Source organism: Aythya ferina, assembly GCF_964211825.1.
Source record: "Aythya ferina genome assembly, chromosome: Z".
NCBI lineage: Eukaryota > Metazoa > Chordata > Aves > Anseriformes > Anatidae > Aythya > Aythya ferina.
Genome location: NC_140299.1, coordinates 60045176 through 60062794, shown reverse-complemented (window position 1 = coordinate 60062794; position 17619 = coordinate 60045176). Strand labels below are relative to the sequence as shown.

The window sequence follows — 17619 nt, the reverse complement described above, 5'->3', positions numbered from 1 at the left end:
ACAACACCCACAGGGCTAAAAAGAAACTCAAGCATCTCCAGAGCAGCAGGGGCTTCAACTGTTAACTATATAGAAACTAGCAGATTATTTTTTCCTCAATGAACATTTTCATTTTTTTCAGTAAGATTCAATTAGAGGTATTAAAAGTAGCCTAATTAGTACCAAGTATGAAAATGGGTTTAAAAATAAATAAATGTACGTGCATAAATTAGTAATAACAAGCTCTGGATTTCATAACGTTTACAGAAATTTGTCTTCTCATTATAGGATTAAAGAGGTAGAATAACCTCATACTTCATATTTTTCTTTTATTTCCTAAAATAACCTTTTCCCCCTGATTTGAGCACTCATGGCAATATTACCAACAGCTTTCATATTTTCATATAAAGGCTAAAACCACATGACATAATAAATTATGTAGATCCTAAATCATTTAGATGGAATAATAAACTTCCTAAAATTGAATATTTAGTACTATAGCAGAGACGTACATCAGCATATTGTATGATAAAGTGTCTCCGTTGTCCATCTGAAAACACAGAAAGGACATATTCACCAGGTTTCCCGTTGCTCTCTCGCACCAAGAAGTCTCCTTGCTGCTTTAACAGCTCCTGGGCTTCTATTCTTGGAATTGCACCATGATACCAGTCTTGCTCTGCCAATGGTTTCTCAGTGGTTGATATTACATCAAAGAACTTGGGAAAAATATTGAAGAAAAACGTTACTATAACAGTACATTTTTAGAGTTTACTTTTACATGAAAAGCATGACAGACAACATTAATCTCTATTTCTGTATCTAAATTATGTATTTCTATTCACAAACAAAATCAAGGCTCTTACATTTACACAAAAGGGATACTAATCACATTTTTTTCTGTTACCTAAAAAAATAAATCTGCATATACAAAACGCACAACTTAATGGAAATATCCATTAAAACATATATTAATTTTCACTTGGCCCTGCTGTTTTTCCTAATCCATACTGTCCAACAATGAGCAGTGACTCTTCCTCACTCTTTCTTAAATGTTCTGAAATACTATAAACAATAATTCAAAATTAAGCATTTCTTTATATAGAAACTTCTAAGACAAAACCGTAAGAAACTCAATTTTAAAAAAGCATTTGAATTGGATAACTTGTTTTCATACAGTTTAAAAACCTCATACTAAATCAATCAATAATTCTAAGAAACATATTTCCCAGCATTTACATGACAGCAGGGGATAGACACCTGGGCATACTGTGCTTATGAAGTTGCACTGAGTTTCTGCAAGTATAATGATCATAAGATACTGCTTTCACCAGCTGTAAGCAGAAGGTAATGAGTTTTAATTTACAGTTTCCCATAAAAATCTGAAAAAAAATCAGTAAAAATCTGAATAAAATAATACACTACGTATTGCATCAGGAGTTGAAATATATATGAGTGTGTTCCATGCAAACCTGCTGAAACACATTTTAGGTAACAGAAAGAAGATGCACACCTCAGTTAAGGCCCAGGTAGCAGATACAAACAAACTATTTTGACTGATACTCTACTACTGCTCTACCCTGATGAAACAGGTTGGTTTCTTTTTCTACTCTAAGCAAGGATATGATATGATATTTTCTTCTTGGGGAAAGAGAACAGAAACACTTCGCTAGTACATGAAAGAAAAAAATGACACTATAAATCTGGGCATGGTAGAGGGCATCTGCAAATTTATTGTCTTCTTGAAGAGATACTCAGGTCAAGATGACCCAGCTAATCAAAGACAAAACACTACAAGTCCTCAGAGAGGAAATAAATAGACCTAAAAATGGAGTCTACTGAGAACTTGTTTCCAAATATATCAGCATATCCAAATATGTGAGCATTTGTGAGCATTTCCAAATTTATGAGCATTGAGCCAAGCCCAATTTTTGAGCATTTAATGAAGTCCCTGGTATAAAACATGCCTTTGTCTTTAGGTTTATGGCTATCTTTCCAAGTCATATCTCGAGAGATATAGTTTATCTAGTCCAGAAACCTCATAGCATACAGGAGAGAGTATTTAAGAGTCTGACTGGGCCTCATTATTCTCAGACTTCAAAACTGGTTATCCAAAGCCCTGGGGTACCTCTTGTATCAGGGATTGTTTCAGACATGAGATTTGAGGCTAAAACAGTTACCAGCAAACCCATCACTAGAAAGAGTGAGCAAGATTGATTACAAATTCACAGCTAAGAAGGACCATGTAAGAAAAAAATAACAGCTTGAACAGAAAGATAACAGTTTGTAAGATCAAAAGGTGTACTCCAAGGTACTGTATTTATTTGCATAATGAACTACTAAAAACCCAGAATATTGTTTGGCCAAGAAAGCAATCATTTCAATTCCATCAACAGTTAAATACTTCTTAGATTAGAGCCGTATCCCACTGTTAAATAACACTAAGCTATTCTCTTTCACAAATTCCTAACACAAAAAATAAGTTTTCAGAGTATTATAAAAGGTTATTTACTTGAATTTTTTTTTTTTTTTTTAAGATGCTGAGTTTGACTCAACAGGAAAAAAAAATTCTAACCTTTGCTAAACTATCAAGAAATTTTAGGGGGCTCAAGGTAGCGAAGCCTTTGCCACATAAACACATTTCTACCTCAAAGGAAATGTTTCTAAGGATAAAAGGACAGTTCAGGGTCAATAAAATAGTTTGTAGTCCTCACAAAGGAAGGTTAAAAAAAAGATGTAATTCATTTCATAGTTTACAGAAGAGGCAGACACCAGATAATAACACCTGCTTATGTTCAAACTGGGTCAAGTGAGTCACTGTTCAGACAAGTATGATTATACCTCAGAATAAAACACAGAAAAAGCTTATGGAAAAACAAGGGAGCATTTCAGACATTGCTAACTACAGTGCTGTTTATGACACTAGGATCAACCTTCCCCTTTTTAAAATTTGTTTGAACTAATATTTCTTTCTTTAGAAGGAAACAATGAAAATCCCAAAATGTAGCCTGTGATGATTGTCTTCTACCTTCCCTTGTCTTTATTTTTTATCTTATGCCAAGGGTCAATCATAACCAAGCTAAAAAAACCTGTATTTTCTCTGATGAAACAACTGGTAATTATTAATGTTTTGAATGTTATTTTAATCCTTTTATTTTTATGAACAAGTCTCCCTGCTCCAACATATATTCACCTTGACTGGCTTTGAAAGAAAACATGGCTGAAAGCCCGGAAAAAACAGAACAAGCGTAAGATACCTAATCATTTTAATATTGATTTCAGCTCAATTTACCACTTAGCTCTAATGTTTATACTGCACTTTGTAGTTAGAATTAAATGGTTTAAACATAAGAAAAGTTAGTCTTTAAAAATGATAGAGTGGGAAAAAAAGCTACCTTCTCAAAAATAGTTTACGATTCCCATCTCTTTTCTTAGTAAGTTTAAAGATCAGGAAGCTACTGAATTTGATTAACTAGATACATAGTATCTAGCTGAGAACAAATACGAACTCTAAGCCCCAGCGTTTTACAATTTCACTTTGGGGACGAGATGTTTTGCACATTTATTTATACACAGAAGCACTGTCAAAGGAGTGTTTCAGCGGCATAAATTGAAGGTTTTTTGTTGTTGTTTGATTGTTTGTTGTTTGTTTTGTTAGCTTCAATAGAAGTTAACAATAAGCAATTAACAAAATCACACAGAAGGAAAGGAAACCACACTGAAACATTTTTAATTTCCCTCCCAGCCTCCTGTTTTTCTTGTTTTCTTTTTCCTTCAACATTTTAATTTATTTCCATAGTTTGCTCATTGGTTACTTTGGCAAAGGGATGGCCTCATATATTCCATCATACTTTTCTTTCCAAGAGGAGGGAAATACTCTCATATCAATCACGCTTGTTCTATTACTGTCCTCCTTTCTTATTCTGAACCTCCTTCTCTCCCACTAATTAACAATCCATTGAAACAGCAGTTTTTCTCCTGGAGGAAAAATCAAGCGGTCCCTAGCTGTTGTCCTTATTCAAAAGAAAAATGGAGCAAAGACTGCTGTATTATTGCTAACTTCAGAAAAAGGGAGACTATTCCTGTACTTACTCTATCGATGAAAATAAATCAATAATGGGATTAATATTTTATTAAAATAGTAGCTTACTTAAAATTGTACTTTCACATATATTCTAAGCTTAGCCTTTGTGCACTTGCTTATTTTCCATCTTTATACAAGAAAAACATTTTCCCAAAAGATTTTTTTCTCTCCAGTTTTAAAAGAGGCACAGAGAGAATAGAAAGTAAAGCAATACATTTAGCATGATAGTTTGAGACATTTCCCTGTAGAATATTCTGCCAATACTGAATCTAGCTCATTTGCATGTGCTAATATATCATACGAAACCAGCACTTACTCCATCAAGGAAATGAAAATTTTCAAGTATTTCATCCTAAAACAATCCTACAACAGTAAAAATGCACACACCTGAAAATTATAAGATAAAATTAATTATACAAAAAAAAAAGAAACAAAAAAACACAAACAACTTTCATTTTGTACTGAGTGATGTTTTTTCTAGGATCACCATTATTAGATGTGAAAAAATAAAAAAATATTTTCAGTAAGGCAAACAACATGTGCAGTTACCTAAGTGGTAAAACAAAACAAAACAACCCTACTCATTTTATCTGAAGGGTAGAAGCTATGATACTATTCATTCATGTTCTGTATTCTGTTCATACATAACACAGCATTAGTGGTACAGAAAACAGTTGACCTCCTTCTTGTGTTTTCTCTCCTCATCTGATTAAACTTATGTCTCTTGCTGTTAGAGAGAAGTGGCTTACATTTTGTTCAACAGAAGCCACCTAGCCACCTGAATTCCTAACCTTGCTGTATTCTCTTCAAAACCGTATTTTTTACTGTATTATTCTCAGAACTTTCTCATTCTCAGAGCCTGTAAATTATTTAAGTGCCAACACATAAATAACAGTTACACTTCTGGCTGCTTGAGGAAGAACTGGGTTTCTCTACAACTAACTTCAGAAGATATGAAAAAAAACACCTTAGTTCTCTTTAATTACACACAAAATGAACTTCTCATAACCAACTATGGGTCTTTATCATACCACCACATTTTAACCAAAATATGGTTTCAATTCTAAAGTTTCAATGCACTTAAAATACACACTATGAACACAGAGTTAACATGCCTTTTTCTATTTTAAAAACATAATTTTTTTATACATATTATTAATTTTATAATACACATTTTCAATAAATAGTTCGTACACTTTGATGATAGATACTAGGTTGTATATACCAGTGTATACATTTAACAACAAGTAACGTTACATAATTTTCAGTGTGAAAAAGGAGAATAGCTAAACACATTAAGTGATAAAAATTAATTTGTGACATCAATTTTGTCTGTATGTCAAGGGTTAGCTTTTCCTAACACACAACGAATTGCTAAAAACACAAAAAGCTGAAAACAGATTGGTTTGTACATAGGCTGATTTTGAAATCATTTAAGTAATAGATATTCAAGACTACTTGTTACTCAGATTTGACTATCTGCTTCAGATCTATGCTGAATAAGTATATATAAAATAAAATATACTTGGAGCATATTTTGGAGAAATAAGATCAGAATTGATCTTATTTCAGATCTATTCTTATTCAGAATATTATTCTTATTCTTATTCAGAATATTCTATTCTGAATTCTTATTCAGAATAGATCTGAAATAAGATCAATTCTGATCTTATTTCTCCAAAATATGCTCCAAAGCTTTAGTAATCTTCTACCTACCATATACCACCCATACCCACGCTTTCACATAGGGAAACTGAGGCCACAACAAGGAGACTCAAATGTCAAATGGGACTTTTTGTCCCCTGGGAAGATGCTGATGGGATGAGGAACACAAGAAGTGCTCTCCTCAGTGCTCCGCTCAGTGCTCCCAGTTGGAGACTGGAGACAAGGAGGAGGCGGTGTATGGATCAGGTGAGTGACTGGCTGTGTGGCTGGTGCCACGCTCAGGGTTTCAGGTTCTCAGCTCTCAGGAGTGCTTCCAAGAGACCCTGCATGCTGACAGGGGATGGGGCGCACCTGACCAAGTGGGGCAAGAGTGTTTTGGGCAGCAAGCTGGCCAGACTCATTACCAGGGCTTTAAGTAGATTCAGAGGGGGAAGCAGAAGTATCTGTAAGTGACACAAAAAAAACACTGACTACCAGTACTTTGGAAAACAGAGGGGAAGCACCTGTGATTCGTATCATGGAAATTTGGAAGGACTCCTCTAGAAAGGTGATGTGGCCCATAGCCCAGCTGAAGTGCATCTGCACCAACGCTCGCAGCATGGGAAACAGGCAGGAGGAGTTGGAAGCCACAGAGCAGTTAGAAAACCGTGATCTAATTACTATCACAGAAACGTGGTGGGACAAATAACACAGCTGGAACACTGGAATGGACAACAAGCTTTACAGGAGACACGCAGGGAAGGAGGGGTGGGGGTGTTGACCTCTATGTTAAGAAATGGACAGATTGTGAAGAGTTGTCTCTGAGAAACAGTCAAGAGCAGTTTGAGAGCCTGAAGATACAAATGAAGTACCAGACCAACAAGGAACATCTTGTGGCTGGGGTCTGCTAGAGGCCATCTGATCAAGGGGAGCCTGTGGATGAAGCCTTTTTGCTCCAACTACAGGAAGCATCGCGCTCACAGTCTCTCATCCTCCTGGGGGATTACAACCACCTGGATGTCTGCTGGGAAAGCCACATGGCAGGCAGTAAGCAATCCAGGAGACTCCTGGAACCCATGAGGACGACTTCCTTGTCCAGGCAGTGGAAAAACTAACCAGAGGAGAGGAGTTACTGGGCCTGGTGCTCACCAATGGGGAAGAGATCATTGAAGAAGTTAAAACTGGAGGAAGCCAGGGTTGCAGTGACCACGTCTGTGATCGAGGGATATGGGCCTGGCAAAGAGCAAAGCCAGGACCCTGAACTTCACAAGAGTGAAATTCCAGCTGTTCAAAGACCTAGTGGATGAGATCCGATGGGACACTGTCCTTAGGGACAGATCTGAACAGAGCTGGAAACTCTCTAAGGTTATGTTTCTTAGAGTGTAGGAGTTCTCTATTCCCCCATGTAATAAATCTCTCCCCTATGAGACTCCGCAGGTAGATTGCTCAGAAAAAATGCACCAAAGAGAGCTTATGGCCTCTGACAAATGAAGATTGAGAACTGGTAACAACAGACTTGGAGAAGGCTGAGGCACTTAATAACTTCTTTGCCTCAGTCTTCACTGGTGGTCAGGCTTCCCACCTCCCACAGCCCTTATCACCCTAGTTGGTGCCTTCCTGAAAAAGCGGTGTGCCACTCTGATTTCCTCTCCATCAGCATGTTACTGTTTGAGCCATTTAGCAGCAAGAAGTTGGGAGCAATGCTCAATCTGTGATTCTGTGATTTGACATGGTCCCACATGACATCCTAATTTCTAAATTGGAAGGTTTTGATTTGAAGGGTGGACCATCCAGTGGGTAAGGAATTAGCTTGAAGGTCGCGCCCAGAGGGCAATGGTCAATGGCTCTACATCCAGCTGGAGGCCAGTGATGAGCGGTGTCCCTCAGGGGTCTGTCTTGGGACCAGTGATGTTTAGTATCTTTATCAATGACATAGACAGTGGAACCAGATGCACCTTCAGCGTGTGTGCAGATGACACCAAGCTGAACGGTGTGATAGATTCAGCAGAAGAAAGGGATGTCATCTGAAGGGACCTGGACAGGCTGGAGAAGTGGGCCAACAAGGTTCAACAAGTCCAAGTGCAAGGTGCTGCACCTGAGTCGGGGCAATCCCAGATGTCAGAATAGACTGGGAGAAGAACTCACTGAGAGCAGCCCTGCAGAGAAGGACTTGGGGGTTCTGGTGGATGAAAAGCTCGGCAAGAGCCAGTAGTACACACTTGCAACTCAGAAGGCCAACTGCATCGTAGGCTTTATTAACAGAGCGGTGGCCAGCAGGTGGAGGGAGGTGATTGTCCCCCTTTACTCTGCAGAGTGGGTAGTGGGAGGCCCCACCTGGCCCCATCCAGGTCTGGGGCCCCCAGCACAAGAAGGATGTGAGGCTGTTAGAATGACTCCAGAAGAGGGCTATGAAGTTGACCAAAGGGCTGGAGCACCTCTTCTATGAAAAAAGGACGAGAGCTCTGTGGTTGTTCAGCCTGGAGAAGAGAAGGCTCTGGGGAGGCCTCATTGCAGCATTTCAAAACTTTGAGAAAGTCTTACAAAAAGGATGGAAAAGGACTCTTGGGAAGATAATGATAGTACAAGGGGAGATGATCTTAAACTAAAAGTGGATAGATTTAGATTAGACATTAGGAAGAGATTCTTCAGTGTAAGGGTGGTGAGGCACTGGCACAGGTTGCCCAGAGAAGCTGTGGATGCCCCATCCCTGGAAGCGTTAAAGGCCAGGTTGGATGGCCTTGAGCAGACTGGTCCAGTGGAAGGTGTCCCTGCCCACATGGTAATAGGGTTGGAACTAGATGATGTTTAAGGTCCCTTCCAACCTAAGCTATTCTATGATGCTGTGATATAATTATTACCACGTTTACATCAACTTCAAAGGAATTTATATTCATTTGGAATAAAAATAAGAATATATGTACTTTATTTAAAATATTTTAATGAAAGCTAGTGAAAATTTGACATTGACTTTCCCTGCTTTCATCTTAAATGTTATCTTGATGATCCTCTTCAAACTTTCTCTCCATTTTTTTTTCATCTGAAGCAGTGAATTGCTGTTTTGTTTTGCTTTAAATTGTAAAAGAATCTGAACACATCCAAACAGACAAAGTTGTAAGCTGTCTCACCTACACAAAGAACAGAGGTCACAGCAACATACATTCTGAAATAATGTTATTATGGAGGAATGTTGCATTTCTACATTAATTAGAAGTTTGATAAACCAAAAACCATGATAATTTGAGATTTTGTTTCTCTCCAGGGATGTGTTAATATTAGCTGATTTTCTATAGAATTTCAAATTTTGAAGCAACTTCCACATTTTTCATAGGAAAAGTGCTTCTGCCCTAATTTTATCTCATTACCATATTTATTTTAGGGTGGGCCTGTGCAAACCTCATGAAGTTCAACAAGGCCGAGTGCAAGGACCTGCATCTGGGCCAGTGCAATCCCAAGCACAGACACAGGCTGGGTGGATTGAGAGCAGGCCTCAGGAGAAGGACCTGGGGGTGTTGGCTGATGAGAAGCTCAACGTGAGCCATATGCTTCCAGACCAGAAAGCCAACCGTATCCTGGGCTGCATCCAAAGAAGTGTGGCCAGCAGGGCCACTTCTTATACATTGCTGCATAACAGTATGTCATACTGTTATATGTTATGCATGGTATGCATAACTGTACTGTTATACCATCCATAACAGTATGTCATACTAGCTTGCATATTTTAGGTATTATTGCATGCTTGTACATGGGAAAAAAAAAAAAAAAAAAAAACACAACACAAAACAGAAGGAATACAAAAGCAGCTATTCTTTGTCTCACTTGGCTTTGTGTACTTTTTTTCGTTTTGATACCTGGACAACCAGAAAATTTCTCCATCCGTTGGTGTACACGAACAGAAGCCAATTATAAGAGATATTAAATGACCATTTTTAGTGGGGATTGAAGCAAGATTTATAATACCTAAATACATAAATAGTACCTAAAGCTATTGAAGAAGTAAATATATAAATATGTATTTATGTATATATAACATATGTAAATATATAAATATGTATCCTTTGGGGAATATAATTATTGCCAAAATGGTTAAAACATGCTTAACAATTGATCTACTACAGAGTATTAGTATTGGTAGGATATATTCCACAGCATTTCTAGTGAATCTGACTCACAGGAAAGAGAACTCTTCAAACTACAGCACCAGTCTGGACGCTGCAAAAAATGTTTTTCTTCTGAGCTGCAACAAATTAGTTATTCTAACACTCTATATTATTACTCTAATATTATTGTGTCCACTGATCAATCAGAATACTGTTTTTAAAAACATTATTTTAATCTACTTTTTGTTTATGTAGATGGAAATGTGTGATGTTTCAGGAAAAAAAAAAAAAAACACAAAAAACTTTTACTTAAGTTGTAAAAATAAGAGAATGTAGTACAACATTAAACTATGGATGCTACTTACTGATGATGAGCCCAGCATGGATTTTGGAGACCTTATAATTCCAGCTATGGAATGACGTATAGTGTCAAATCTTGAGACTTTGTCTTTCTTGTCCTAGGAGAAAAAGCAGTATCCTTAGTGAAACCAAGAAAATCACTAACAGTTTACCTCTGAGCATTGATACCTGAATTATTGGAGAACATGAAATGCAGACTTACAGATTTTGTTTAAGAGAGTGGCTGAGCCTCTATTAATACTAACCAGCAAGATTGTGTCAGCATCAGTTGCATTAAACTAAAATATACCAGTTTAAGAGCAGTCAAATTCCTTAAATATTTTGTGCAATTTTAAATATCACTATTTTTAACTATAAAGAGAACTGACATTCTTTTGTACTCTAAAACAGAGGACGTAATTCTCAGTTCTTCTGAAATTAATGTTTTCTCAAAAAAGCATTGGTTTGAAACTACAAAATAAAAATAAATAAAAAAATAAAAAAATAAACACTTGTATTACCCTTGGTTAATGCATGTGTGGGTTTTTTTGTTTGTTTGTTTTTTATTTTATTAATGTGTTGTTCTCTAACACATAGGTCCCAAAGGCAGAGGTGGGTGCCACGGGTGCAAGTGTGCCTGGCTGGATGAACTTTTTGAGCAGGTGGCTCTGTTACAAGAGGAACTCACCAGGCAACATAACATCCAGGAATCTGAGTGGGAGATTGATAAATGGTATCATTGGCACTGACATGAACTGAGAAATAGCCTGCCTGAAGTCCTGGCAACGGGAAGGTAAGCGTGGTTCTTGTCTGTCCTCCCTGTTGATGACCATTTCCCAAGAAGAAGGAGGTGAACAAAATCAAGAACTGGCTGCCACACTCAGGGGGTTGGGGTCTGTGACCTCAGATGCACTTTTGGGAGTCCAGCATGGTGAGGCAAGATGGGAAGCACCTGACCAAGTGGGGCAGGAGTGTTCTGGGCAGCAAGCTGGCTGGGCTTGTTAACAGGGCTTTAAACTAGGTGCAGTGGATGAAGGGGTTGTACCTTGGAGTGATGGAAGTGAACCTGGGACCACTGTCACTTTAGGAAACAACAGGAAGATACTTGTGAACTGTGCGAAAGCGGTTAGGAAGGACTCCTCTGAAAAAGTGATGTGACCGATAGCCTAGCTGAAGAGCCCGTACATCAATGCATGCAGCATGGTAAACAAGCAGGAGGAGTGGTGCAATTAGGAAACTATGACCTGAGTGCTGTCACAGAAACGTGGTGGGACAGATCACACAGCTGGAACACCGGAATAGAGGATTGCAAGACATTCAGAAGAGATGGGCCTGGAAGGAGGGTTGGGGGTGTTACCCTCTGTGTCAGGAGATTGATTGATTGCAAAGAGGTGCCTCTGAGAAACAGTCACGGACAGATTCAAAGCTTGTGGATAAAAGTTAAGGACCAGACCAATAAAGGAAACCTTAGAGTCTGCTACAGGCTGCCTGATCAAGGGGAGCCTGTGGACGAGGCCTTCTTGCTTCAGCTACAGGAAGCGTCGTGCCGAAACGCTCTCATCCTGATGGGGGACTTCAGATGCCCGGATGTCTGCTGGGAAAGTCGTACGGCCTGCTGGAAGCAAGGGACAGTGGGCAATGGCTCTGCATCCAGGTGGAGGCCAGTGATGAGTGGTGACCCTCAGAGGTCTGTCTTGGGACCAGTGATGTTTAATATCTTTATCAGTGACACAGACAGTGGGATCAAGTGCACCCTCAGCAAGTTTGCCCATTACACCATGCCGAGCGGTGCGGTTGATACAGGAGAAGGAAGGGATGCCATCCAGAGGGACCTGGAAAGGCTGGAGAAGCTGGCCCATGTGAACTGAATGAGATTCAAAAGTCAAAGTGCAGGGTGCTGCAGCTGGGTCTGGACAGCCTCACACACGAGTACAGACCAAGAAGAACTCACTGAGAGCAGCCCTGCAGAGAAGGACTTGTGGGTTCTGGTGGATGAAAGGCTCTACAAGAGCCAGCAGTGTGTGCTTACAGCCCAGCAGGCCAACTGTGTCCTGGGCTTCATCACCAGAGGGGTGGGCAGCAGGTGCAGGGAGGGGACTGTCCCCCTCGGCTCTGCCCTTGTGAGGCCCCGCCTGGAGTGCTGCGTCCCAGCACAAGAGCGTTGTGGACCTGCAGGTCCCGAGGAGGGCAATGAGGATGGTCAGAGTGCTGGAGCATCTCGCCTATGAAGAAAGGCTGAGAGAGCTGGGGTGTTCAGCCTGAGGAAGTGAAGGCTCAGGAGGAAACTCGTTGCAGCTTTTCAATACATAAAAAAGACAGTGAGCAACTTTTTGCTCAGACGCTGACTGGACAAGGGGTAATGGCTTTAGACTAAAAGAGTAGATTTAGATGAGACATTAGACGGAAATTTTGCAGAGGGTGGTGAGGCACTGAAACTGCCCAGAGAAGCTGTGGGTGCCCCATCCGTAGAGGTGTTCAAGGCCAGGCTGGCCAAGGTCCTGGGCAACCTGATTGAGTGGGTGGCATCCTGCCTATGGCAGAGGGATTGAAACTAGGCGATTTTCAAGGTCCAAACCAACCCAAGACATCCTCTGGTTCTATGATTAGCACACTGATTTCAGTGCAAGTTACGGGATCCATTTGTTTTCTGGCACTGATGCGAACCATAGGTACAGCCACCAGTGTCTACAACCCACTGTCTTCGAATTGTGCTAGAACAGAGTTACTCACTACAATTAGGAGACTGAATCAGCCTGCAACCATCTCCAATTCAGTTTTAGGCAACGCAAATACCCCAAAGTAACATGATTATTCTGAACATTGTACATTTCTCCATCTGTTTTATCATCAGCTCTAAATATCACAGAATCTTTCAAAAAGAATTTTTACATTGACAAATTAGGTTTATTTCTTATAATTTCATCCTCAGAAACAGTCAAGATTCTTTAATGAACATATGCAGATTCAGTAAACTTTAAGCACAGAGACCACACATCAGCAGCCTCATTCTAATTAGCTCTATGTTAACTAAACTATGAGAAACTGACAGTGGGGACAGACTACATCTGTTTGGTAATATTACAAAGAAAGATGGGTTCAAAGTTTTGAACATACACCCTTGACTGAAGAGACTGAAAATCTGTTCATGTAATAAACAGTTTCATTTTATTCCAGGAGTTCTGAATAAGCAACAGAATCTGTTAAGTCTATATAAAAAAATGTTTGACAATGACTACCAAGTGCAATTTAGTTTATAGGATACAGGTCTGGATAAAATAAATTAATACAAACTGTATAAATACAGGAATTAAATTGGCTACATAAAGAAAAATCTTATTAACAACAGGGGGACACAGGGTCTAATTTTATTTGCGTGCCTGCCAGGTATGGAACGATCAACTCGTTTCACACATCTCTTCAGAAGTGAGCCATCAGATTGAATTGTAATTATCTCTCTAACTCCTGATGACAGAAAAATGTAAGTTACCAAATATGGATGAATTCCATTACATTGCCCCTAAACAAACTCCTAAGTTTTCATTCTGTTTTACACACACAGCATCCTTATCTATTGACATGAAACTACAAGTAAGGGTCTATATTCCATACTTTCTCCTTACCAAAAAGGGTTTTTAATATATATATATATATATATATATATTTTTTTTTTTTTTATCTGATTCAAAGTACCCATGACTCATGGACTGGGCCCCACTAGAGGACTTCGATAAGCATCACCCAAAAGATACATAGAGCATAACAGTCACATCAAACAGCATGAGCACTAAAAACACAGATTGAAGGCATAAAATCTGCCTCTGTTCACACTGCAGTATTATAAACAGTTTTTAATACTTCCATAGCACATTCCCTCTGAAATACTAAAACTATTCTGTATCTTAAAGGAATGAAGATTTAATTTGTTAGCATAGCAGACATTATCAAACACATGGCAAACACAACTATATCCTCTACTGAGTTTATTTAATCCTTTTAAGTATTTTTAAGGCAACCTGAATAGAACTGTAGAACAGCAACAGCTCTCTCTCTCTTTCTCTCTCTCTGTCATTGCCCAGCTGCAGAGCAGTGTAGAAGGGCCCATTAGATCTTGCAGGAAATCAGTTTTCACTGAGAACAGTATATTCACCAGTGCTGCCAAACCAACCCCTTAACTTTTTTTTTTTTTTTTAAATGTATACTGCCTTACTGGTTGAGACGGGGTGTTAAACTCTGCTTTCCAAACAAAAAGTTAACTCGCACCAAAGTTGATCTTCCCTTGGTTATCTTCACCCTATCCACAATAAATTTTGAATCTCTTGGCCAAGGCTCTCAGAATTTAGTAAAGGATTTTGCAAATGAAAGGATTATTTCAGGACATTAGGTTATCTAAAATTTCTGAGGAAAGCCAACAGAGAGCAGGGACTCTCTGTGTCCCCAGAAAGAAAAGTTCGTTTTATTTCCACACAGTGCGCACTCCAATGAACACCAGACATCCAACCAACCGGAACAACCATGATGGCACATATGCTTCAGATACAGTTACAGTACACATTACTGCTATTTGACAAACAGACATGAGAAGGACAGTGGGAAGAAATTAGGAATTTGGCACCAGAAGTGCTGTAAAAAGCAATATGGAGTATATTACACTTGCTAGTATACACAGTACAGCTAATATAATGTATTAACTGATTCAGTTTCATTTTAGCTTGAATGAATTACTCTCTGAGATAATAGGAAAATGGTAGCATGATTTGTCACTGCCTTTATTTTTGCACCAGACCAATTCCATTAAATAGAAAACTAATCCCTGGGCCATAATATTTTATGCAAAGCCTGAATTACTGCAGAATAAATTATAGTTTACCATGAAAAAGTCAGGTAAGTATGAAAATAAATACTGTCATTACAGAGCATTTTTAACATATTTCTTTGGCTGTGTTGAAATGTACCTGTGCCCCAAGAGCATATCGCGAAAGGAATTATGAAAAATGCATCTCCCTTTTTGGAATAGCCTCATTTCTAATAACCCTCCAGAATGAATCAGTGTAAGTCACTACCAGACTTGGGACTGTCACTTGGAGCATGTCATAAATCTTGTACTCACCGGACAGGTACACATTGAAACTCCTTCTACTTACCCTAGAATGATACAAGTCTGGTGAACTATATGGAATATAAGTAGTATGTAACTTCTTGTCATCATCTTCTTTGGCAAATAACGCAAGACATTACTACTTTTTATTTCCGAATGGCAGAGAAAGGATTTACTAAGATAAATTACTCATTTATTGAGCATACTATTGACAGCAACTACTTGTAACCATCCGATCAGAGTGCTCTGTCCTATTTTAAAAGCAATCAGTTTTGGAAGCAGCAGTGTTGTAACTCTACTGCCACAAAATAAGGAATGCCAAAACCCTATTCCCAGTTGCATATAGCTCAGCCAGCCTTGTCACTGCAGTTATCTTTTTCATTTCTAATGGTCTGAAGTATTACCTCGGCTCTTTTACAAAGACATCACAGTAGAAGACAACCACTTTGGCACTCTTACTTCCTATTTTTCTTTTCTGACAAGGCACGGACAGAAAAAATGAGGAACCCTCATAGAAGCACAGGATTCAGAGCAGCTGAAAAACCCAAGTAAAGCATTCTCTGTTTTGCTTGAGGATTTCCTCAAGTGCATTTTTATGTGTGAAAAGCAGAAAAATGTGCTTCTGTGTGTTGCTTGTTCACTTTAGAAGACTATGTGCAACATGAATTCCTGTTCATTTTAATTGTTTTTCCACTAGACCTTCTGTGGCCATGCACTACAACTGTCCAACCATCCTATGAGCAAAAATCTCCTGTTTGGAAAGCATGAAGTTCTTTCACTGGGCAAAAGCACCACCTATCTTAGAGCACAGAAAAATAAGAGAATATTAGCAGAAGTGTGACACAATCCAAACAACAAGGCCATAAGAATCATATGCACAGCAGTACTTTGAATCACTATGAGCAAGACAAAGGAACAGGGCAAAAGATTTTGCTTAAATTGAACTGCGTAACGTTAAAGCCCAAAAGAGCTTTTTAGCTGTATGAATCCAGAGAAATGGATGCATCACAGAAGTTATTATAAAAGAAAAATAATATATACTCTTTTCTGAAAAGCAAGGAAGTAAGAAGCTCTAAAGAAATATAAGATGAAGACAAAACAGTATTAAAGCTTCTGAGGGACAGACAAATACTATTATCTCTACTGATCAAAAGGCAGAAGATTAGCAATAAGAGGGACAACTTACAATGCAGCATTTGGTCTCTTCCAACCTAGAAAAATTCTGTGATATATTGAATATTGCTAAAAAGTTTTGCCAGACACACACATATTGGTGATACAAGTAAGACAATATTTTAATTCAAAGAAAGACCTGCCTAATGTGTCAGATACGAACCATCAGCATGAATACCGAAGTTGAATGTAGACTTACAAATGAAAGTAGAGAACCTTCAGAGGAAAATTTAAAAGAAATACAATACGGACTCTACAACTAAAAGAAAAGACACTCCCAGAAGAAAAGGAGATTACAACTGGAAGAACACAATCATTGATATCTAAAAGATGAGCATGATAATCCTGGTTCTGAGGTTTGGCTACAGAACTGATCCTCAGAGATTCTGATAAAAAATATTTCAGTAAAGTGCAACAGCTCGAAGATATAAAAAAAAAAAATGGAATGGAGGAATTCCTGGTAGTTATTGCAAATGGTATGTTCAACGAACTTACAGATAAAAGCAACACACTAGACAGTATCTGTCAGAGCAATTAAGATGCTCCCCTTTGAGTGAAGTGAATGCTAGCTTCATTTCTGGTTTGAAAATATGATTTCCCTGATGAAAACAGTGACAGAACAACATTCATTTTAAGGCTTGAAATTTAGATAATGTGGAGAATGATGAAGATTTTTGCTCTGAGAAGGCTATAGATGGCTGGCATGAGAATGGAGTTTCGTGATTTATAAGCAAGAGTTCTTCAAAGAATCTTCAGACAGAGTCATTTTCTGAAAATGATCCTCTGCATTAGTCACTTCAGCAATGGAGAAAAAAAAAAGTTATTTAGGAGGCCTCAAAAACATGCAATAAACTTAGAATATGACAGTAACTCTGGCCTGCCTACTCATGACTGGATATAATAACCACAAAATCTTTATCTTGAATGCCTTCTTTATAGGTATTGGCACATACTAATTTGCAATACCATTAAAGGACTGGCAAAAATGAACAAACACCTGAACATACAGCAGAACACACCTGAAGTCCCTGAAGCCTGTCCTGTGATTGGATTTCAGACATCAGACCAATCTCTCACCTCAAAAGGCTTCACCCCACCCCATCTCCCTCTCCCTCCCCCATCCATGACAGAACTGGGAATCTAAGAAAGACCAAATGTACAAAAATGGAAGAGGAATCATGCTATGTTTAGCAAACAAAAATGGGTATTTT

The 17619-nt window shown here is 38.6% G+C and overlaps 1 protein-coding gene across 8 annotated transcripts in view; it reads right to left on the bottom strand.

Moving 5' to 3' along the window:
• Positions 1-17619, bottom strand: part of FER (FER tyrosine kinase) — a 190207-nt gene that overhangs the window by 98876 nt on the left and 73712 nt on the right. For all 8 annotated transcript variants that reach the window (XM_084504774.1, XM_084504780.1, XM_084504781.1 and 5 more), the window contains 2 exons: positions 10167-10259; positions 492-695 (listed from right to left, as the gene is read on the bottom strand). In XM_084504774.1, coding sequence (XP_084360900.1) covers positions 492-695; positions 10167-10259 — 297 coding nt within the window. The remainder of the gene's footprint in view (positions 1-491; positions 696-10166; positions 10260-17619) is intronic.